This window comes from Nicotiana tomentosiformis, chromosome 1 (genome assembly GCF_000390325.3).
Source record: "Nicotiana tomentosiformis chromosome 1, ASM39032v3, whole genome shotgun sequence".
Lineage (NCBI taxonomy): Eukaryota > Viridiplantae > Streptophyta > Magnoliopsida > Solanales > Solanaceae > Nicotiana > Nicotiana tomentosiformis.
The window spans coordinates 96215223-96237740 of record NC_090812.1 but is presented as its reverse complement, the minus strand read 5'-3'; the positions used below and the strand labels follow the sequence as shown (position 1 = coordinate 96237740).

At 40.1% G+C, this 22518-nt stretch overlaps 2 protein-coding genes across 3 annotated transcripts; one reads left to right on the top strand and one right to left on the bottom strand.

Moving 5' to 3' along the window:
- The first annotated feature begins 2738 nt into the window (after window positions 1-2738).
- Window positions 2739-5159, top strand: LOC104097330 (stress-related protein). Its single transcript, XM_009603890.4, has 3 exons — window positions 2739-2934; window positions 3589-3813; window positions 4458-5159. The coding sequence occupies exons 1-3, from the start codon at window positions 2899-2901 to the stop codon at window positions 4950-4952; spliced, it is 756 nt and encodes a 251-aa protein (XP_009602185.1). The 5' UTR covers window positions 2739-2898; the 3' UTR covers window positions 4953-5159.
- A 1570-nt stretch (window positions 5160-6729) lies between these two features.
- On the bottom strand, window positions 6730-11630 carry LOC104097331 (translocase of chloroplast 159, chloroplastic). Of its 2 annotated transcripts, XM_070188161.1 has the most exons (2): window positions 10355-11630; window positions 6730-10195 (listed from the first exon to the last, which is right to left on the bottom strand). In XM_070188161.1, the coding sequence occupies exons 1-2, from the start codon at window positions 11450-11452 to the stop codon at window positions 6911-6913; spliced, it is 4383 nt and encodes a 1460-aa protein (XP_070044262.1). In that variant the 5' UTR covers window positions 11453-11630; the 3' UTR covers window positions 6730-6910. The 2 variants fall into 2 exon arrangements, with proteins under 2 accessions (XP_070044262.1, XP_009602186.1); XM_009603891.3 differs by having other exon boundaries at window positions 6730-11628.
- Between the last annotated feature and the right edge of the window lie 10888 nt (window positions 11631-22518).

Sequence of the window (22518 nt, the reverse complement as noted above, 5' to 3'; positions counted from 1 at the left end):
TTTCGTATTCAAATTTTAAGCCACTGAAATCAAATTATGTTCATGACATACTTTAAGTTCAAATGCTTAGTTCATTTGTAACTTTTATTACTTAAAATTTAGTATTCATCGATATGAAGAATACGCGCAACGTATGTGTTCAGAGACTAATTACATAAATGGCCAAAGGCCTTAATTGAAAGCTTCACAAAATAACCGATTTGCAAAATGGTCACATGCAACCCCTCTTGGCCTTGATCCTTGGCCTCTTGTAGCCCTATAAAGCTTGAACGTCTTCATTAATTAGTCCCACGTTGTGTGTCTTAGGCCGGATTGTATCACAAATGTTCTTATCCTACAAAGCAGGATAACATAACTTCAAAAGTTAATTTGAATAATACTTGAAAGGTTATTTCAACAACTTTTAAATATTCATTTCATCAACTTCAATTTAAAAAACTTTGTTGTCTTAAAATTTCAAAAGTGTGTCTTAAGTAAAAATGTCAAGTAAGTTATGCACAAGACAAAGACAAGACAAACAAAGAGTCGCACAGGAAAAGGAGAAAAAGAGAGAGCCTTATCGCTATCCGCAAGGGGCAGTGGGACACGATCAGAATAAACCCATCACCCTCTAGAAGACGTATATTTTGGACCGATGGAAAAAGATCGGATCAGAAGCAGATTACAATAAGGAGATGGTGAGCCAGTGAGGCATACACCAACCTCGAGCACTGTGCCGCGCCATTCTAGCCATTTTCCAACTTCCTCATCAATCACTGGGGTACTGGGTGCGACAGGATATGCATTGAGGATATACTAATATACTCACTTTACTAACTGAGGAGAGCTCTTGGTCTAACCGGTAAAGTTGTTACCACGTGATCACCTGGTCACGGGTTTGAGTCGTGGAAATAGACTTTTACATTTATCGGGTTTGAGCCGTGGAAACAGACTTTTGCATAAATGTAGGGTAAGACTGCGTACAATAGACTTATATGATCCGGCCCTTCTTCAAATTCCGCACATAACGGGAGCTTAGTGCACCAACTGCCCATTACTCACTATACTAACTCCCATCTTTCTTCCTTTATCATTTATCTTCTGGAAAAAATAAGAGCAAGTAAAGAGAAGCATCCCATTTATTTGAAGCTACCAAGCTTCCGTTTGGCAATAGATTTTGACTAATTTTTCAAAAAAAATTAAAAATATTATTTGTTCATGGAATATGATTTTTTAAAAAATATTTGAATTGTTTTCAATTTTTCAAAACCCAGTTTAGGGCAATTTTTGGGTGAAAATTTTTCTTTCACTCATAAAATTTTAAATTTTTTTCAAATAAAATGCATGTCCAAACACAATTTCAAAAACTCTTTTTTCAAGTTTCAACTAAATTTATGTCCAAACGCTAGTTAATACACTACTTCAGAGGCATTGTGACTAGTTCAAATTCAGTGATTCCTCAAACAGTATTATTCCCTAATACGGTTTTGCTTATTTTCTTGGCAACCCAATTCACAAAGCATCACACATTCATGCAGGGTCCATAAAAAGGCCGCACCCAAAGAGTAATGATGTCCGAGAGGTTTTGCTTATTACCTTGTATTTTTAAAAAGGGAAAATATGAAACCTCAACCTAAAGAATCCAAGGACATTGTACTATGTCAAAATGACAAGAACTAGCACTGGTGTTGTTCAATTCTTCATGCTGAAATTTGTATGTGTGTTAGCAATTACCATAGTATCAATTTGGTTTTATCTACGGGTATCAAACACTTGCGGGTAGAATGTGACAATAAAGTGGCTTTGACATGATTAAGCAGAATTGTGCTCTTGCGGGTCTCATCAGCACTATTGCTCAAGCCATGAGTTTCTTCGATCAAATTTTGGTCTCTCGTTTTCATCAAGAAGCAAACTTCTGAATAAATTTTATGTCTCAGTTCACTTATAGCCTATTTGGCCAATCTTTTCCAATTCTAGAAACGGTACTTTTTTTTTCAAAGTTGAAGTGTTTGGCCAAATTTTTGGAAGAAAAAAAAATACTTTTGAGAAGAAGCAGAAGTAATTTTGGAGAAGTAGAAAAAGTAGTTTATCTTCAAAAAATACTTTTTTGAAAAGTACTTTTGAGAAAAATACACTTAGAAGAAGTTTTTAAAAGCTTGGCCAAATACTAATTACTGCTCAGAAGTGCTTTTCAAATTAATTATCAAGCACAAATTGCTTCTCACCAAAAGTACTAAGTACTTTTGAAAAAAGAATACTGATTTTTAAAGCTTGTCCAAACAGGCTATTATTCTTGCAGCCCTAAATTCCTAATGAATGGCTTAGGTTCCTGGTTTTTCATACTTCTATAGGAGTCTCGCGTTAGTCTTGTTGTTTTGGGGGGTATCATGTCTACATTTTCTTACCAAAAGAAAAACATTAAACTAAATGAGACGAACTCGGATACAAATGGCAACATGCTACAGACATTCAGTTGCATATCCATTTCAACTCGTGAAATCATTAGGGTAAATGGAATTTAGGAAAAGAATAATAGCAAATGGATTCAATTTCAAGTCTAGAGAAGCTAAACTGAATCTTGCTAAAAGACAGTAGTACACCGAATCAGATCCAGATAAATTTAAATATATCAATTGGTAAACAAAGATTTTAAGTAATCAAGGGGAATATGCGTGACTCTGTCAAGATGTGGGAACAGCTAGCCAATCACGTGAGAATAACGTACTTACTGAAGAGTAACCTTCCTCAAAGGTAGGATGTTTTCATACGGTAATTATTCATCGAGTTCTCCGCACACGATCATGTCCCGGGCTTGCCGGCTATAAAAAGGACTTGGTAACAACCTCTCTTTTCGAAGCTTCCTTGTCTTGTGCAACTCCAAAAATAGGGGCAAGTTTTCTCCATCCCATTTTCTGCACCATGGCCGACGCAGCAGCCAAGCCACCTACTGATGCAGTAAGTACACCATGCCTTTTTCGTCTACTCTCCCCAACGCCATAACAAACTTATAGTTTCGTACTTTCGTATTTTCTCTAATTTGTATTTATTTAGGCAGTACTTGCATACGACCACCACTATTTTTTATTGTCTTACATTTAGTGATTGATTTGTTATCTTCTTATATAGTTTTCAACAATTTTCGACTCACGAGATAACTTTTGAAAAATTGGGATTAAGTCAGGCCAATGTTCATTTTGTGCTAGAGTCAAATTTATTGAAATCTCAAAGCCTCATGTTATGTTGTCCACACCTTATACGTTCAGATCTAAACGTGCTAGATGTGTTAAATTATCTCATACTAGTAATTGAGGAAATGCATTATTGCCTTCTTAAACGGACCTGACAATTTTTATCTCATGAGTAAGCTTTTGAAATTGAATTGGCCCAAATTTTACTTTCTTAACACATCCTAAATGAATCCTTATGAACAAAGGTTTCTCTAACAGATTAATTTATGCATGTCGCATAAGTAGAGTAGTATACTCAGTTGCCTTTTCCTTTTTCCCGGTACGTTCATTCTTAAATGTAGCTGTGTTTTCACATGTCAATCGCAAACCATATGCTGAGATTCAGAAATTTAACTTTGTGTCTAATTGTTTATAATTGAAGGTTGCAGAGGATGAGAGGAAACTCAAATATCTGGATTTCGTTCAAGTTACAGCGATCTATGTGATAGTTTGCTTCTCCACTTTGTACGAATACGCTAAAGGAAACTCCGGGCCACTGAAACCTGGTGTCGAAGCTGTAGAAACCACTGTTAAAACCGTCATCGGACCCATTTACGAAAAATTCCACGACGTGCCTTTCGATCTCCTCAAGTTCGTCGACTTCAAGGTTTCATATTCTTAAAATATAAATACTCATTTGACACTTTTTCATTATAAAGTGAAAGTATGGTCAGGTTGTACAAAGTATGGGTACGTATGGGCAAATTGAATAGGATGCGTATGGGCAAATTGAATAGGGTGCGTATGGGCAGCGTGTACAAAGTATTTTTTTTTTCTTGTTTCAATTCATTTGGCACTTTTTCATTATAAAGTGAAAAATTAATTGATTTTCAAAATTAAATTGGACTAAATTGATTCATTTTTCAAATTAAATTTTAGACAAATATATTTAGAACTTAAGGAAAAATACTAGTATAATTTGCGCTTTTGTCTTATTAAAATATTAAAAAAACATTGTTTGAATCTGGAAAATTCTCAATGTTCAGACTTGTATTAGAAGTTGAAGTTCAAAAAAAATTGTGGAAGATAGAAAATTTTGGGAGTGGGAGTTGAATAGTTGAAATATAGCTTCAAATCACAACTTCGACTTGAATTTTGTCTTTTAAGTTTTGATTTCGAACTTTGCTTTCAATTTTATATGAAATGTTAACTTGGAAGCTCGAATCTGTGAATCCACAAACAAATTCCGCCTAAAAGTATCAAATATTTTAAACGGATTGTTATCTGATCAGCGAGTGACGAAATATGCAGGTTGAAGATTTGATGAACGAAGTAGATCGCCATGTACCTTATTTACTGAAGCAGACGTCATGCCAAGCTCTGTTGCTGGCTCAGAAGGCTCCTGAATTAGCTCGAGATCTCGCCGGCGAGGTACAGCGTGATGGCTTGGTTGACACGGCGAGCAGCGTAGCCAAAGCGCTTTACAAAAAGTACGAACCTACAGCCAAAGAGTTATACGAAAAGTACGAGCCACTAGCAGAGAAGAATGCGGTTTCGGCTTGGCGGTCTTTGAACAGGCTTCCGCTGTTCCCTCAAGTGGCTCAGATTTTGGTGCCGACAGCTGCTTATTGGAGCGAGAAATACAATCAAGCTGTAGCGTATGCGTCGGAGAGAGGCTACGCGGCGGCGTATTATTTTCCGATTATTCCTCTGGAGAGGATCGCGAAGGTGTTCGAAGGCGGCGCTGCCGCGGAGAACGGGCATTCCGTTTCCATTAATGACGGCTCTGTTACCTTGGCGCAATGACCATTTTTGCGTTTCTTTAATTGTTTTCAGTATGTCAGTACGGGTGGACTGGAGGATGGCCCGTTGGGCTTTAATGGACCGCTGGGTTAATAACTTTGGCCTTGTTTGTTACCTACATTATTATCTGTAGTGAAAAAAAGTAGTAATTGTTATCTTTATATCATAAGCCATTTGTTTAATTCCTTCATATACTGTATTAGTTGCTCATATTTCTTGCTTCTGAAATTCCACTGAGTAACTGGTTATTTCGTCTGTTTTAGGGTCTTAAGCAGTGTTTAAAAGGATGGGTGCAGGACAGAGCGTTTTACTTATCATGGGGTGAGACGTTAGCTAGGAGGAATGGGCGAGCTCCAACAAATTTACGCTCTGGAATTTAACAAAGTACATGTTCAATAATATTCTAAATCACCATATTTTAGATTATGGAACAAAACCATATTATATCAAGTTTTAATCTAATACTTGAACAAAATATAAGAATTTAGAGGTTTTAGAGTTTATCTAGCAAACATTCCAAGGAACAAAGCGCCACTGGTTGAACATGGGACATATTAGTCTCGTGAGCGTCCTAGAACGTCAAGAAGCTTCGTCACTGGGATTTTTGCCTTCTCGTAACATATTGTTTTTAAGTTTTAGCATTAGTGGGAATTTAGATTTCGTTCAGTGATTATCATCACTTGTTCCAAAAACAGAGAAGGTTTGACAATTAGGTACTATTGGAATATTTGTTGGGTCTCTCACATCGGCTAAGGAATGGGGAATTTGGTCTCCTTTTATGGCTCAAAGAATTCTCACCTCATGAATTAGCTTTTAGAGTTGGGTAGGTCTATGGTTCATTTCCTTGTCATGGTATTAGAGTCGGATTCTTTGTACCATTGTTGGACCTCATATTATATTACTCATGCTTCAACATTGGCTAAGGAATGAGGGACTTGGGCAATCCTCGTATCATGAACTAGCTTTTAGAGTTGAGTTAGGCCGAGATTCATTTATTAGTCATTACTTAATCCTGAAAGAACAGAGACGGCTTTTTTAAGTTTCGAACAATAATATTTCTCAATTAATCTTAGCTTCGCCAAGTAGAAACCCGATTTTGATTCACTTCAAGCTCAAAAGTTAAAAGTGTTGCTCATGGGGCAAGCGAGAGACAACACTTGTTAAACTTGAAGTTCTACCAATTGAGCAAGCGGAAACAAAAATTCAAGATCATCTACTTTTAGGGTTATTTGTGTACTTCATCCCATTGAGGTGAAGGGTTCAAAACCCATCGGTAAAGGTAACATCCCTTTCCCCCCTACCCTAAAGTAGTAATTAAAAAGTAAAAAGAAAATAGAAAACAGTGCTGCTTGTAATGTGAGAAAATGGAAAACAGTGCTGCTTGAATTTGCAAACTCGGTTTTGGAAAAAATTTAAAAAAAGCCTTCTGTAACAAAATGCATCTAAAATGTCTCCCTCCCTCACTGTTACCCAGAATAAGTCACAAATATACAAGGCTCGAAGACCTAACCAAGTTATCCTGAAATATTGGACCTTGTAACATGACCACTCAAAAAGTGTCACTTTGACCAATTAACATCTTATAAATATCAAAAGAATCAAGGATGCTCTTTGTCATGTCCTTTGGGACCCTCTTTCTAGGACGTTGTTGAATAAAAGCAAATTAAATGACAACATTTGAAAGCAGAATAAACTCGTATCAGTAAACGAAAAAAGAAGGTAACACAACTACTTAAATTGCTTTCTTCAAAACAAAAGGTAACACAACTAACAAAGAGCATTTAAGCAACACGAACCTCTTGATTTCATCTTGTAAAAGAGCACATTTAATCACGCAAAACTGATACGAGTAGGAATCCTACATGAATGGATAAATGACAGAAGCATTATTCAATAGAATGACAAGATAATACGCCATTACAAAGTTCAATTAACCAAAAATGCTGAAATGAAAATGAAATTTAGTAGATCGAGTACTTCTCGCCAGAATCAGGCCAAAGTTTCCTGTAGATGCCAATTGCAGTTGGAATTATAGCAGAAAGTGCAAGAGAGAGGTGGTCTGAACTGCTTGTCCTCACAGTTATTTGCCCACTGAGCTTGTTATTGATTCCTGCTCGAACAGCTACCTTAGAATTACGCCCAACCGCGAATTGCGCCATACTGTTGAATCCTAGAGCCAAATCACCTCTCCACTTTATGACAGACATAGACAATGTAGATTGCACCTGACCAATTGGAAAATCTGCCTCCCTTCTCTGCAGTTCAAAGTTGGCACCATAAGCTGTGTCACTCTGAGATCGAACAGTGCCAGCGCTGCCAACTAGAACGTATTGCTTGCCTAGGGTGATCTGGTCTTCAACTTTAAGTCCGGTAACCACATTTTCACCTAAAAATGTGACAGAAATTCCACCAGCAGTTTTGTTCTTCTTCAAAATTTTGAATTTGGTTTCTCCCCTGACAATATATGCAAGTTGCTTTCCTATGCTTTGAATATCAAAGCCAGCCATGGTGGATCCATTATCTCCATGCTTAGCAGAAATAGAAGAGTCCAAATTGATACTGAAATCTTTCTTATCTTTGGTGATTTGGACAGTAACTGCAGCAGGGAAACGACTTGCAATGGCTAAACTCTGTTCCACGTTAACACCATCATAACCACAATCATGATCCCAACCATGCGTGTCCAGGACAGGCCTTGCAAGAAACTGTGAAGTGGGCTCCAAAAAGCGGTACCTGTAGGCAGGATTATCACTATCAAAAGAAGGAGGGAGGACCATGTCGGGTAGGGGAACTGCTACAGGAGCTGCTGCCCCTGTATCAGCTTCTTCCTCTGCATAACCATACTCAATTGCCGCCTCTTTTCCCTTGTTATTTTTCATTTCTCTCATTCTTCTCAACTCTTCTCTCCACTGCTTCTTCTGAAGGAGCTTGACCCTATAGTCGTACTCCTCAAAATACGCCTTCCTCTGTTCTTTGCTGAGCTTAGCGAGTTGAGCCTTCCGAAGAGGCTTAAACGGAGGAAGCTGGTCGTACTCATCCTCTTCTTCTTCTTTATCAGAGTCTGACAAATCATCCAAGTCAATGTCTGAATCACCATTATCACCACCCTGCTCAGCGGAAAGCTTGGGATGTGCACGTGACTGCAGCATTGAGGACAGCATGTAGGGGAGAGGTGGTGAGCGTGTGCGGAAACCAAAGAGCTTACGGTGATCGAATGGATCTTCAGGCTTTGAAAGTGCACTTGCTTCAGACAAGATCTTCATTGAGTAGCATAACAGCAGTAATTGAGGCCTCCAGCTCTGGCCATTAGGTAGTATCTTCTGCCCTTCCCTATTCTTCCTACAAGATGGATGATTCTCTACCAGAGAAACAGGGTTCATCAAACTTGGACTCATCATTCGTAAATCGCCTACTGCTTGACCAATAGACTGCTGAACAACATGAGACCTTTGAGTAACAAACACCTCATAACTTAAAGGGGAGCCTGAAGGTCCATCTGGAGGTGCAGAAGCTCCATGTGTGAGGGTGACTATGGCACTTCGCCATACTGAAGGACCAAGACAACTTGTGACAGTCTTCAGCATAGGAAGATCATTGAGATCTCTAGTTTGGGCATCTAGTCGATCAACGTAGAGGAAAATATCAGGGGGGTTCTTCTTAGTAAACTTCTTTGCTGAAGACAAGACACTGCGGTTGAAACTCTGTTCCATCACAGAGGACTTGAGACCGGGTGTATCAAATACCCGAATCTTAACACCCTCTACAACACCACTAATCTCTTTCACACTGGTGGTAGCTGGTCCAAATGCATTAATTGGAGTTTTTTCTTCTCCAAAGATCGAATTTATGGTAGCGCTCTTACCCACTCCTGATTTTCCAATAACCTGGATATTCACAGAAAAGTCCAAATCATCTTCCCCCTCTGCTTCAAGCTGGAGAGCTCTCATCTTGGCAGCCTCCAGGCTGAAAAGTGGACTGTTTTGCCTTCGTGCAATAAGTGCCAGCCGGTACAATACTTGAGCAGCTATGGACTCATCAGAAGAAAGCCCTAACCTGTGAATAAGCCTCAAAAACTTGACCCTAATCTGCTGTAATTTCTCCAGTTTCTTCTTTTCTTCTTCACTCAAGTTATTCTCAGATTCTCCACTATTCTGAAGACTGGAAGGAGTAAAAAGATTGGGGCGGTTTGGTTGGGGAGCTGGCCTCAGCGACCGGAGTGATGACCCAAGACCAGCAGGTCGTTCAACAGAGAATAGCCTTGACCCATCTTGAGACGTGATTGTGATGTTTCCACCATCAGAATCAGCACCTGTTGCTGCTTTTAAAAGGGCAGCTAAGGCAGCTGAATCGAACAACTCCTTCCCATCTCCTTCTTCATCAGTATCAGCCTCCTCATCTGAGTCGGTGACGATCTGACCATCAATTTCCTGTGAATGATCATGTGAAGCCTCAGCACCAGTATAGGAATCACCACCGGATTCCCTTTCCAGCTCCTCAATAAACTGTCTGGCAGCTTCAGAGCTTCCAAAGATCATACCGTCTGTCTCTCCATCTGAAATTGAGCCTTCAAGCTCAGCTTCTTCATCTATTTGATCTTTAGCTTCTCCATCTGCTTCCAGTATTTGCTGTGAGCCACTGATTGACCTTGATATGGCAGATGACTGACCTGAGACTTCAGCTTCCACTACATCTCCCTCAATGCTTCCTTCGGAAAGGTCACCGTTGGCATAAATAGTTTCAGACACTGCCTGCTCAGGTTCCTTTTCGACATCCTTCACGTCCGGACTTTTATTACCACTTTCAGGATCTGCTTCTTTGATTTCCTCGGTAGCAGCTACCGCATCACCAGTCTGAACATCTCCAGCATCTAGTTTTCCATCACTTCCAGCACCAACAATGTTATCCACAGGCTTGGATTCTGCAGCTGCAACATTATCATCCACCGCAGGCTTAGAGTTCTGAACATCTACTTCATCAACTGTCATATTAGCCACTTCTTCAATAAGTTGTCTGGTATCACCAACACCATTTACTGATGTCACATTCTCATCAGCAGTACCTTCCACATGTTCGTCCACTTCCTTGCTCTCTTCCACATCTCCGACAACAGCAACCCCTAGCCCTGAGACGTTGACATCAATAGCATCCACAACTGCATCTCCCTCCGAAGTAAATTTCTCACCATCTGCTCCAACCAACAAAGACTCTGACACGTCAATAGTACTTTCAACATGTTGTTCCACTTCCTTGCTCTCTTCCACATCTCCAGCAACAACCCCTGACCCTGACACATTCACCTCACTCTCTTCCACATCTCCAACGACAGCAACCCCTGGCGCAGACACATTCACTTCACTCTCGTCCACATCTCCAACAACAGCAACCCCTGGCGCTGCCACATTCACTTTACTCTCTTCCACATCTCCAACAACAGCAACCCCTGGCGCAGACACATTGACATTGACATCAATAGCATCCACAACTGCATCTCCTTCCAGAGTAAATTTCTCACCATCTGCTCCAACCAACAAAGACTCCGACGGTTCAACAACCTCCTTATTGGGTTTTGCGGCATCATCACTAGGAATAGCACTCTCTTCCACATCTCCCACAACAGCAACGCCTGGTGCTGACACATTGACATTGACATCAATAGCATCCACAACCGCATCTCCTTCTGGAGTAAATTTCTCACCATCTGCTCCAACGAACAAAGACTCTGTCGGTTCAACAACCGCTTTATTGGGTTTTTCGGCATCATCACTATAAATAGCACTCTCTTCAACGACCACCTTATCAGGTTCCTCAGCTCCTTTTAAATTAGATGAAGCAACACTAGTTAAAGCTTCATCCTTTCCATTCTCCTCAGTTTCCTTCACCTCCGCTTGAGTGGAACTATCCTCACCACCTTTCAATTCTGTACCTACTGCAATCTCACCACCACTTTCTTTCACCTGCTCAATGGAATTCGACTCATCAACTGAGTTTAATTCTTCAGTATTTCCCTCCGAAACCTCGATTCCCATACCCACAGAATCACCAGCATATCCACCAACCCCACCAGAATCCTCATTCAACATAACCCTTTCACCATTTTCTCCCCCCAAAACCTCAACTTTATCAACTTTTTCGACACCATCAATCATAGAAACCTCAGAAACAGGCTTCACTGACTTCAGCATCGAAATTTCCGCAGAATCATTGGGCTGCTCTTCACCAACGGATTTTGCTAGGGTTTTCTCATCTGGGTCAGCAAGAACGGGCTTTTCAGAGCCCGTAACAATCTTTTCTTGCTGACCACCACTCACAAGTGTTCCATCATCACCAACGCCGTTACTATTATAACTATTATTATTATTATTAATTTCGGTATCAGTGTTTGCAACGTTATTTTGAATTTGGGAATCAAGAGAAGAGGAGGAATTGTTGATAGGAGAAGAACCTGGAGGAGGAGGAGAAGAGACTAGAGGTGGAAACGACGTCGCTTCTTCTTTGGAGTCCATACCGTCAACAACTCCTCGCTTCTCAATTGAAGGGATAAAGTAAAAAAAGATAGTAAGAGATAGGGGAAGTTCTCTGTGGAGAGAACAACAAAGAGGGGTTTTGGTGCAGAGAGGAGGGGAGATAGATAGAGTAGACGATAAGGTTTATAGTATTAGCTCTATTTCTTTAGGCACTCCTATGGGCTTTGGGGTTTTGAAGCATTTTCACTTTTTAGAAAGAAAAGATTAAAATCTAATTTTACACGGACATTGTAAATTGTTTTATACCACTTGGTTAATGTAACCTGCAACAGTATCTAACTATCTTTATCTATAATAAATTTAACTTAAATTTTAAAATAAAGCAAATAACGTACTATAATCTAGTAAAATATTGATGATATAAAAATTTAATACGATTTTAAAATATATAGAGAGATAAATAATTATTTTGTTTACTATATGGTGTTCGGTACTGGAATACATTAATTCATATTTGTGACGCGCAAAGCTAGTTGAAAAAGGAAGTGCTCTTTAGATAGGTCCTATTCAGCCTAATGCAACTTGGTGGTCAAATAAACAAAAGTAATACTATTCCAATAATATCACACTTATTATGCTAAAATAATTTTGGTGTTCCTTTTGGGAATTACAGGGCTAAAACTGCAATTTTGCACTATCACACCCCTTTTTACCCCCCCACAAAAATTAAATATGTATTATGGATGGTGGGTTAAAGAATTTTTCCAATTAAAGTGACAAATTTGATTAGGAATTATTTTATTTATAGAGTCGCCACTTGGAATTGAGTTTTGGGGTGTTCCAAGTCACCTTTTATTTGAATCCCTAGTCAAAGGAAGATTTGACTCTATTATTATTGGTCTGCGAAAATAAAGTCTGGGTAAGGAATTCTGTTGACCGGGGAGAAGGTGTAAAGCACTCCCTGAGTCCCGTGGCTCTAGCACGGTCGCTTTATTGACTATATTTGGCTTATATTATTTTTGGATAAACTGTGATTTATTGATTTTCATATTTTATCTATCTGCTTTCAATCATTAGAATATAGTATTATTTTTTACACGAATTACGTGTGTGAATCCATTTTATTTATTGTGCCACAATCATGTTACGTGTACGTGTACACAATTAATAACATTTTATTATATAAGAATGTTTTTGGTCAAAGTTTTGCGGACGCGTACCTTGATTTATTTTGGGATCATAGTTACGTCACGCGAACATATAAAATAACCACGATAATCTATTAAAGCGCGCCTAAAGCAACTACGAATGTTCAAAGATATTATCCTAAACTAATTTGAGATTATTGTGAGGACACGTGCGTTAAGAATAAGTAATTATTATGGAAGATACTGATGAACTCTAGTTTTTATGAGCAACATTAATGATTTTAAACCTACTTAATCAAAATTTCAACTCAAAGTTGTGCTTAAGGTTTACTAAAATTCTTCTTATTCATGCTATATGACCTACTGTATTAGCAAGGCCTAACTTAATTAATTCTCATCTTAAAATTGGCAATCAAAAGACATGAATAGTGAATGCTCCTCACAAAATTACAATTAGCATCTTTCTATACCATAAGCAAATCAATAGAATATAACCCAACTCATGAAATCTTTAGAAAAGAAAACTTTCGAACAAATCTGAGAAGTTAAAATCGATACAATGTGCTCACCCAACTAAAAGTAAATATTTAAACTAAAATATGAAACATGAGTAAGATGAAGTATAATCTGTATTTAGCAAATGAAGACCTAACCAACAGAACTTAACCAAATGTTGTAGCATCAAATAGACGTGAAAAGAAAATTATTGAACTATTAAACTATTATGCTCACATTCATCAATCCAAAGACATAAATTAAAAGATAATCAGTAAAGCAAAACATGAACTTTCATATTATCCAAATCTGAAAAAGTACAAGTTTAGGGAGGACATACCCAATGGTGCAAGGACCAAATTTAAACCAAATAAAGGCAAAAAAAAATAGCTGGTTGGAGCTCAGCAGCATAAATCCGACAGCAAACAGCTGAACCGATCAGTGGCTTGAGGCTAAATCGCCTCTTTTAAATTCAGAACTTTGATTATTTTTTTTTACTTCTTTCTTTCTTTATTTTTTTCGTTTGTTGCTCAGTCCTCTTTTTTTTTTTTTGTGTATGTGTGTGTTTTATAGCTGAAAATGGGGTATGGGGTTTGTGATAGGAGACAAGCATGGGGGACAAGGAGTGGAGAACAATGGAGAGTGGAGTAGGGAGCAAAGTGTGAGGGGGACAAGCATGGGGGACAAATGAAAGTGGAGTGGGGACACGTCTGGGAAGATGGGAGCGGGAAATATTCAAGCACGGTAAAACATTAGGAGCTCACAGCATGCCCCTCTTTGCTTGGAAATATTAAAAGTTTTCAGACAAAGATAAAGTGAGCCGTGTGACTAAATTTTGACCATATCGTTACTCAAAAGAGGAAGAAAAAAAAAGGGTGCAACCGAGTCCTGATTTTGGACAGCCTACATATCTCCGGGTTATAAGGGAATCAGGACGTGTGTAGTTCAAGAAAAGTGATGGAATGATGAGTTGGAGAGTCGAGTGAGGTTCCGTCGAGGCTCCGGTCTGTGGTCTTGCTATTACATCAAAATTGAAAGAAACTAACCAAGCCTATCAACTATGAGTTACAAGATTCTTATCTATAAGTCTTTTGAAGCTTGATCTTGAATCTTGACTGGTTGTTCATGTAAACTCTGATCTGAACCTTGATGCTTGCTAGTTGTAAGTGCTAGTTCATTCTTCTACGATTTCTTCTGAGCAAAACGGGAAATGTGAAGCTCGTAACTTCAGTCATGTCTTGAATAGTCCGTATCCTTTCCATCTGCTTCTGTATTTGGATTCACTTTTTTTACTTTACTTTTCTTTATTTTGGATTGAGACTTTTTCTTTTGTTCATCTCGAACACTGTGCCTCGAGGTAAAACCTGCTCAGACATCATAACAAACAAACGAACGAAATTTTTCTGCCCAAGTTTTTCACCAAAAGAAATTTCGTGAGTTATTGTAACAAAATTCTAAACTACTTGTTTATTGAAAGCAATAAAAAAAACGGGAATGGTGTATCCTGAAAAGGTCATGATCCCAAAAGAATGTCTCAACTAAGTATTGGTGTACCTTATGTTGGGAAAATGTGGCAAGGTAATGGGATACCCTATATTGGCAATGATATCAGGAACTGGTGTACCATGCATTTAAGCTCAAATCAACTAGGGAATGAAGTATCCTAAGTTGGATAACACAGTTAGGGATTGGTGTAGCCTATACTGGTAAGGAGATCGGGGATTGGTGTACCCTATACTGAAAAGGAAATGTAACCAGGGGTTGGTGCCCTGTATTACTGAAAAGGAAATATAACCAGGGGTTGGTGCCCTATAGTACTGAGAAGGAAATGTAACCAGGGGTTGGCGCCCTGTATTACTGAAAAGCAAATGTAACCAGGGGTTGGCGCCCTGTATTACTAAATAAAAAATATAACCAGGGGTTTATGCCCTGTGTTACTGAAAAGGAAATGTAACCAGGGGTTGGCACCCTGTATTACTGAAAAAAAATACTGAATTCCCGGGGCGAAAAAGGTCTATCTGGGTTAAACTACGAAAAGCAAATATGGGCGAAAAGTACTTCTACTCGGAACTATGAGCTGGATCGCCCTAGGCAAAATGGTTCTACCTTGGTTAAGCTACGTAAAACAACCTGAGTGACAAGTACTTCTACCCAGAACCGTGAGCTGGATTCCCCTAGGCGAAAAATGTTCTACCTGGGTTAAGCTACGTAAAACATCCTGAGCAAAGAGTATTTATACCCGGAACTATGAGCTGGATCCCCCTAGGCAAAAAAGGTTCTACCTGGGTTGAGCTACGAAAAATAACCTGGGCGAAAAGTACTTCTACTCGGAACATGAGCTGGATCGCCCTAGACAAAATGGTTCTACCTCGGTCAAGCTACGTAAAACAACCTGAGTGAAAAGTACTTCTACCCGGAACTATGAGCTGGATCCCCTTAGGCGAAAAATGTTCTACCTGGGTTAAGCTACGTAAAACATCCTGAGCAAAGAGTACTTATACCCGAAACTATGAGCTGGATCCCCCTAGGCGAAAAGGATCTACCTGGGTTGAGCTACGAAAAACAACCTGGGTGAAGAGTACTTCTACCCGGAATATGAGTTGGATCCCCCTAGGTAAAAAAGTTCTACCTGAGTTAAGCCATGTAAAACATCTTGAGCGAAGAATACTTCTACCCGGAACTATGAGCTGGATCCCCCTAGGCGAAAAGGTTCTAACTGGGTTAAGCTATTTATAACAACCTAAGCGAAGAGTACTTCTACCCGAAAATATTAGCTGGATCCCCCTAGGCGAAAAGATCTACCTGGGTTAAGCTACGTAAAACAACCTGAGCGAAGAGTACTTCTACCCGGAACTATGAGCTGGATCTCCCTAGGTGAAAAGGTTCTGCCTGGGTTAAGCTATGATTAAAAAGCTGAGCGAAGAGTACTTCTACTCGCAAATATGAGATGGATCCCCTAGGCGAAATGATTCTACCTGGGTTAAGCTATGTATAAAAACCTGAGCGAAGAGTACTTCTAGCCAGAAATATGAGTTGGATCCCCCTAGGCGAAAAAGTTCTACCTGGGTTAAGCTACGAAAAATAACCTGAGCGAAGTGTACTTCTACCCGGAACTATGAGTTGGATCCCCCTAGGCGAAAAGGCTCTACCTGGGTTAAGCTACGTAAAACAACTTGAGCGAAGAGTACTTCTACCCGGGACTATGAGCTGGATCCCCCTAGGCGAAAAGGTTCTACCTGGGTTAAGCTACTTAAAACATCCTGAGCGAAGATTACTTATACCCGAAACTAGGAGCTAGATCCCCCTAGGCGAAAAGGTTCTACCCGGGTTAAGCTACGTAAAACATCCTGAGCCCCGGAACTATGAGCTGGATCCCCCTAGGCGAAATGGTTCTACCTGGGTTAAGCTACTTAAAACATCCTGAGCGAAGATTACTTATACCCGGAACTAGGAGCTGGATCCCCCTAGGCGAAAAGGTTCTACCTGGGTTAAGCTACGTAAAACATCTTGAGCGAAGAGTACTTCTACCCGGAACTATGAGCTGGATCCCCTAGGCGAAATAGTTCTACCTGGGTTAAGCTACTTAAAACATCCCGAGCGAAGATTACTTATACCCGGAACTAGGAGCTGGATCCCCCTAGGAAAAAAGGTTCTACCTGTGTTAAGATACGTAAATGGGAGGTATGGACAGTAATGATGCATGCTGCAAATAAAGGAAAGTTGAGATTTCGCGAAAACTTACCTTTGGTGACATTCGCCCTTTGAAAATCGCCATTCTGCATTGCTTTGATCGTGCTTCAAACAAAGAAAAAATTGTGAGTTTTTAAAGTGGTGGTCGGTTTGCGGCCTTGATGCCCTTAGTAGTTTGAATTCACCCCTCCGCTGTCGAAGAACTGATTTTGTCAGTGTGATACCGAGGTTCCCGAATACTCTGTATCGCTTTCTAGAGATATTGTCTTTCTGACGTTGCCCCTGGCTGTTTCATACCCGGATGTCCATGGTACCGCTAATCCTTGTCCCTAAGGCAAGGCAATTTTCCTTTAAAATCAAACTTAGTTGTCTTTCACCTAGAACCAATGTTTGTCTGTAGTGTTTATCAGCTTTTCCCATGAAGCAAGTCTTGCTTAAGCGACCTTTTCAGTTTCTTTGAGACACTTTGTCCGCCTTATCAAAAGAGATTACATATGGATTCCTGCCTTTGTCAATGTCGTATATGCTCCAAATTATGCTCGGTATTACGGGGAAACTGTAGCCATTTTTGCAGCCATTTTTGCTTTGCTTTTGATGCAAGATTAGACCAAAAGGGAATCTAAGAAAAATTATGGAAAATAATAGAAGAGCAATTGGAAATGAAAAAGGAATTGTGTCTAAATAAAAGGTATCCCTTTCGGGGAGAGAAATAAGGAGACTTATCTGGAGATATGTTCCGACTTCAATGAATCATGACATGCATTTTGGATTGGACGCCTGATCTGTCTGAGCTATCTAATTCTCAAAATACGTCGCACATATTTAATCCTGAAACTGTCTTAGTTGTGCTCATGCCGGAGCATGGAAGACCCTCATCCGGCTAGTAGCGCCCTTTGCGGGTTTTCACTAACTGACCTCTCTCATTTATCTAATCACTGTCGCCTTACAGTGCCCATACGGGTTTTCACCAATAAGACTCTCTCTTTTTTTTTTACTAAGATACGACACGCGGAAGGTTGGCTGATGCCCCTAGCATGGGGACTTCAAGTATTCTCAAAGATCGATGAGAATTTCTTAACAGGAAAAGGCGAAAGGAACCTTGAACTGAATTACAACCTTTGGAACTGTTTCTACAGGAAAAATCGTAAAATAAAAACAAACTTCTGCCCCAGTTTTAGAGTATTGGGAATATGGATTTTTGTTGCAATGGGATCGAACCCAGGGTAAGGCTGCCTACGTATCCTTTCGGAATCAGGTCGGACGTAGTTCAATGACTCAGAAAATTTGTTCAATGATTAAGAATATATATATTTTTTTTAAGTACACATGTTCCAAAAAGTGGAAAACAAGGAAGAAGAAAAATACAGCTTAAAATGGGTAACAAAAAGGTGACACTTGCTTGGAATAGCGAGCAATGGTAGCCTTCGTCATCTCGATCTAAGAAAAATCATGCGCGAAAGTTCCACAGTGGGTATATATCAGACATAATATCTTTTGACTGCATCTGCATTAATGGTCATGTCTAGTACCCGTCCTTCTTCATCTACCAAGTGCAAGGCCCCTTTGTAACACTTTCTTGATGATGTAGGGTCCTTTCCAGTTTGGGGCGAACTTTCCTTTAGCTTCTACTTGGTGTGGAAGAACGCATTTCAGAACGTGTTGGCCTACCTCTAAGTACCTTGGACGCACTTTCTTGTTGTAAGCGCGTGCCATTCTGCTGGTATAACTGGCCAAAGCACACTGCTGCTAGCTGTTTCTCATCAATCAACATTAGTTGTTCTAATCGGGTCTTTACCCATTCTGCATCTTCAATCTCCGACTCCACAATGATTTGAAGAGAGGGAATTTCGACTTCAGCCGGTATTACAACTTCTGTCCCATATACCAACAGATAAGGAGTTGCACCAACAGATGTGCGAGCAGTCGTGTGGTATCCCAGAAGAGCAAAAGGCAACTTTTCATGCCATTATCTCGAACCTTGGATCATTTTCCTAAGAATCTTCTTGATGTTCTTGTTCATTGCTTCAACGGCTCCATTGGCTTTTGGCTGGTAAGGGGTAGAATGGCGATGTATAATTTTAAATTGCTCGCATACCTCCTTCATCAAATGACTATTGAGATTGGCTGCATTGTCAGTGATAATGGTATTTGGGATACCAAAGCAGCAGATGATGTTGGTATGAACAAAGTCTATCACAGCTTTCTTGGTGACTGATCCGAAAGTGACGGCCTCCACCCACTTGGTGAAGTAATCAATGTAAACCAAAATGAATCTATGCCCATTTGAAGCCTTTGGCTCAATTGGCCCAATAACATCCATTCCCCATGCAATGAAAGGCCAAGGAGATGACATGGGATGCAACTCCGAAGGTGGCGAGTGAATCAGGTCACCATGAATCTGACATTGGTGACACTTGTGAACAAAACTGAAGCAATCTCGCTCCATTGTAAGCCAATAATACCCTGCCCGCAGAATCTTCTTCGCCAAAACATATCCATTCATGTGAGGCCCGCATACCCCCGAATGCACTTCACTCATGATCCGCTCAGCTTCTGTGGCATCTACGCATCTCAACAAGTTCAAATCTGGGGTCCTTTTGTACAAAATTTCCCCATTCAGGAAGAAACCGCTAGCGAGCCTCCTTATAGTTCTTTTTTGATCTCCCTTGGCGTGCTCTGGGTATTCTCTCATTTTCAGGAATCGTTTTATGTCATGATACCATGGTTCACCATCTGGTTCTGTCTCAATTGTATTGTAGTAACCGTGTTGATTCCAAACTTGGATTTCTAGTGGATCGATATGGGTGTTTCCCGGATAAGGGAGCATCGAGGCTAAAGTAGCCAAAGCATCGGCTAGCTCGTTGTGAAACCTGGGAATGTACCTGAACTCGATGGATTTGAATCTTTTGCTCAAATCTTGTACACATTGTCTGTATGGAATAAGCTTGATATCTCGAGTGTCCCATTCACCTTGGGCTTGCCGGATAAGCAAGTCAGAATCTCCCATAACCAATAGTTCATGCACATCCAGATCTAGGGCCATTTTCAAACCCATGATACAGGATTCGTATTCTGCCGTATTATTGGCACACAAGAACCAAAGCCGGGCTATTGCAGGGTAATACTGTCCAATAGGTGAGATGAGGATTGCCCCGATCCCAACTCCTTTGATATTGATAGCTCCATCAAAATGCATTTTCCATAGAGGGTTGTCGTATGAAACTACTTCCTCTATTGAGTTGACCTCTTTGTCTGGGAAGTATGTGATAAGTGGCTTGTACTCATCATCAACTGGATTCTCTGCCAAATGATCGGCCAGAGCCTGTGCTTTCATTGCGGTGCGAGTGACATAGACGATGTCGAACTCTGTGAGCAGGATTTGCCATTTTGCGAGCCTGCCGGTGGGCATTGGCTTTTGGAAGATATACTTCAGAGGATCCATTCTGGATATGAGGTAAGTAGTATAGGCCAAAAGATAATGTCTCAACTTCTGAGCGACCCAAGTCAAGGCACAACATGTCCTTTCTAAAAGGGTGTACTTAACCTCATAATTGGTGAACTTCTTGCTCAAATAATATATCGCTTGTTCCTTTTTGCCTGTCACATCATGTTGCCCCAGAACGCATCCAAAGAAATTATCCATCACCGATAGATATAAAAACAAAGGCCTACCAGGTTCAGGTGGGACCAGTACAGGGGGTTTTGATAAATAATCTTTGATCCTGTCAAAAGCATTTTGGCAATCGTCTGTCCACTTGATTGCAGCATCCTTTTTTAGCAACTTAAAGATGGGCTCGCACGTGGTTGTGAGCTGAGCAATGAACCTACTAATATAGTTCAACCTTCCGAGCAAACTCATGGCCTCTTTTTTGTTCTTCGGGGGTGGCAGATCTCGAATGGACTTTATCTTAGATGGATCCAATTCGATGCCTCTCCGACTGACTATAAAACTGAGGAGTTTCCCAGATGGAACCCCAAATGTACATTTGGCTGGATTGAGCTTAAGGTCATACCTTCGAAGTCGTTCGAAGAACTTTTTCAAATCATTCATGTGATCAGCCTGTGTCTTTGATTTTATGATGACATCATCGACATATACTTCAATCTCTTTGTGCATCATGTCGTGAAAAATGGTGGTCATGGCCCTCATGTAAGTTGCCCATGCATTCTTTAAACCGAATGGCATGACCTTGTAACAATAGGTACCCCACGGAGTGGTGAAAGCTGTCTTTTTTGCATCACCCTCATCCATTAGAATCTGTGGTACCCAGCATAGCAATCCACGAACGACTATATCTCATGCTTTGCGCAATTATCTACATGAATATGGATGTTCGGCAAAGGAAAATTATCCTTCAGACTTGCTTTGTTCAGGTCTCTGTAGTCAACACAGACTCTAGTTTTTCCATCTTTCTTTGGCACGGGCGCACCATTTGCCACCCAGGTGGTGTATCGTACGGCTCTAACAACATTGGCGCTCAATTGCTTCATTATTTCCTCTTTGATTTAATCACTCATGTCTGTTTTAAATTTTCGCTGCTTCTGTTGGACTGGTGGAAAATTAGGATACGTGGGAAGCTTATGAACCACTAAATCGGTGCTTAAACCAGGCATATCATCATAAGACCAGGCAAACACATCTCTATACTCAAATAAAAGTTGAATCAAGGCATCTCTGATTTTTTTGTTCTGTGTGAATGCTTATCTTTGTTTCTCTGACTTCTTCATGACCTCCGATATTAATTGGCTCAGTTTCATTGAGGTTGGCCTAGGTTTGTTTTCAAACTATTCCAACTCTCTTTTTATTTCATCAAAAACCTTATCTTCATCATATTCGACCTCTTGATGCATTATTTTGAAATTAGACAGCTTTTTGAGATCTGGGCGTGAATTCCGCATGCATGTCATGTTATTAAAGCCGACATTAACAAAACTGAAATGGAAATAAAATGGCAGGAATTAGGAAAAGGAAAAGATACAAAATTTAATACGAAACTGAACTGCATTTCATTGAATTTGAAAGGATAGAAGGGTTAACGTCAAAATAAAATAATCATACTAAGATATTTGGATTACAACCCTGAAAGTAACCCAAAGTAGAAAATAAAGAAGCTGCAAAAGTCAACTAACCAAGACTCCTTCCTTGTGGGGAGAGGAGTTGCTTCCTAGTTATTGAGAACGGTTTCTGGGCCAATTAGTTGCATATCGGCATGACTAGTGCCTTCACCTGCCTGGATCATATTCACTTCAGAAAACATCTGCCTAAGGTCATGGCAAATTTCATCAATGTTTGCATGCGCCAAGGAATTTTGACCATGTTTGAATCGTGGCTCGACAAAAGTGTAGAAAATATGAGGGATAGGTTGCTGCAAGACCCACCCGTGCTTTTTGCGGTGCTTGGCTTTGTCTTCGTCTGCTTGTGTTGGCCTGAAGCCTAAACCAAAAGTACCCTTGTTACTGAACGGAGAAATAGGTTCTGAAATTTCTTGCAATGATGCCCCCAAGCCTTTTCCTGGCTCATAACCTTGTCTCATCATAAGTACAGCCACCATCATAGATATGGCGGAGAGACGATGATGCAGAATGGGCTTTCCTTCCTCAACATGGTCCACAACAACCACTTCGAAAGCCTGATAGACAATAGACTCACATCTTTCCTTGGCCTTAATACATGGGATTAACGGGTCTTTATAAATGGATGACTCGTCTTCTCCGTGAACAATAATTTCTTGCATGTCGTGCTTGAATTTGAGCATCTAATGCAAGGTGGAT

Bases quoted from the DNA above. Each gene is read 5' to 3' on its own strand.
- LOC104097330 (XM_009603890.4), top strand. From the start codon at position 2,899: ATGGCCGACGCAGCAGCCAAGCCACCTACTGATGCA. The intron at 2,935-3,588 runs GTAAGTACACCA...TTATAATTGAAG, and splicing joins CCAAGCCACCTACTGATGCA to GTTGCAGAGGATGAGAGGAA. The intron at 3,814-4,457 runs GTTTCATATTCT...CGAAATATGCAG, and splicing joins TCAAGTTCGTCGACTTCAAG to GTTGAAGATTTGATGAACGA.
- LOC104097331 (XM_009603891.3), bottom strand. From the start codon at position 11,452: ATGGACTCCAAAGAAGAAGCGACGTCGTTTCCACCTCTAGTCTCTTCT.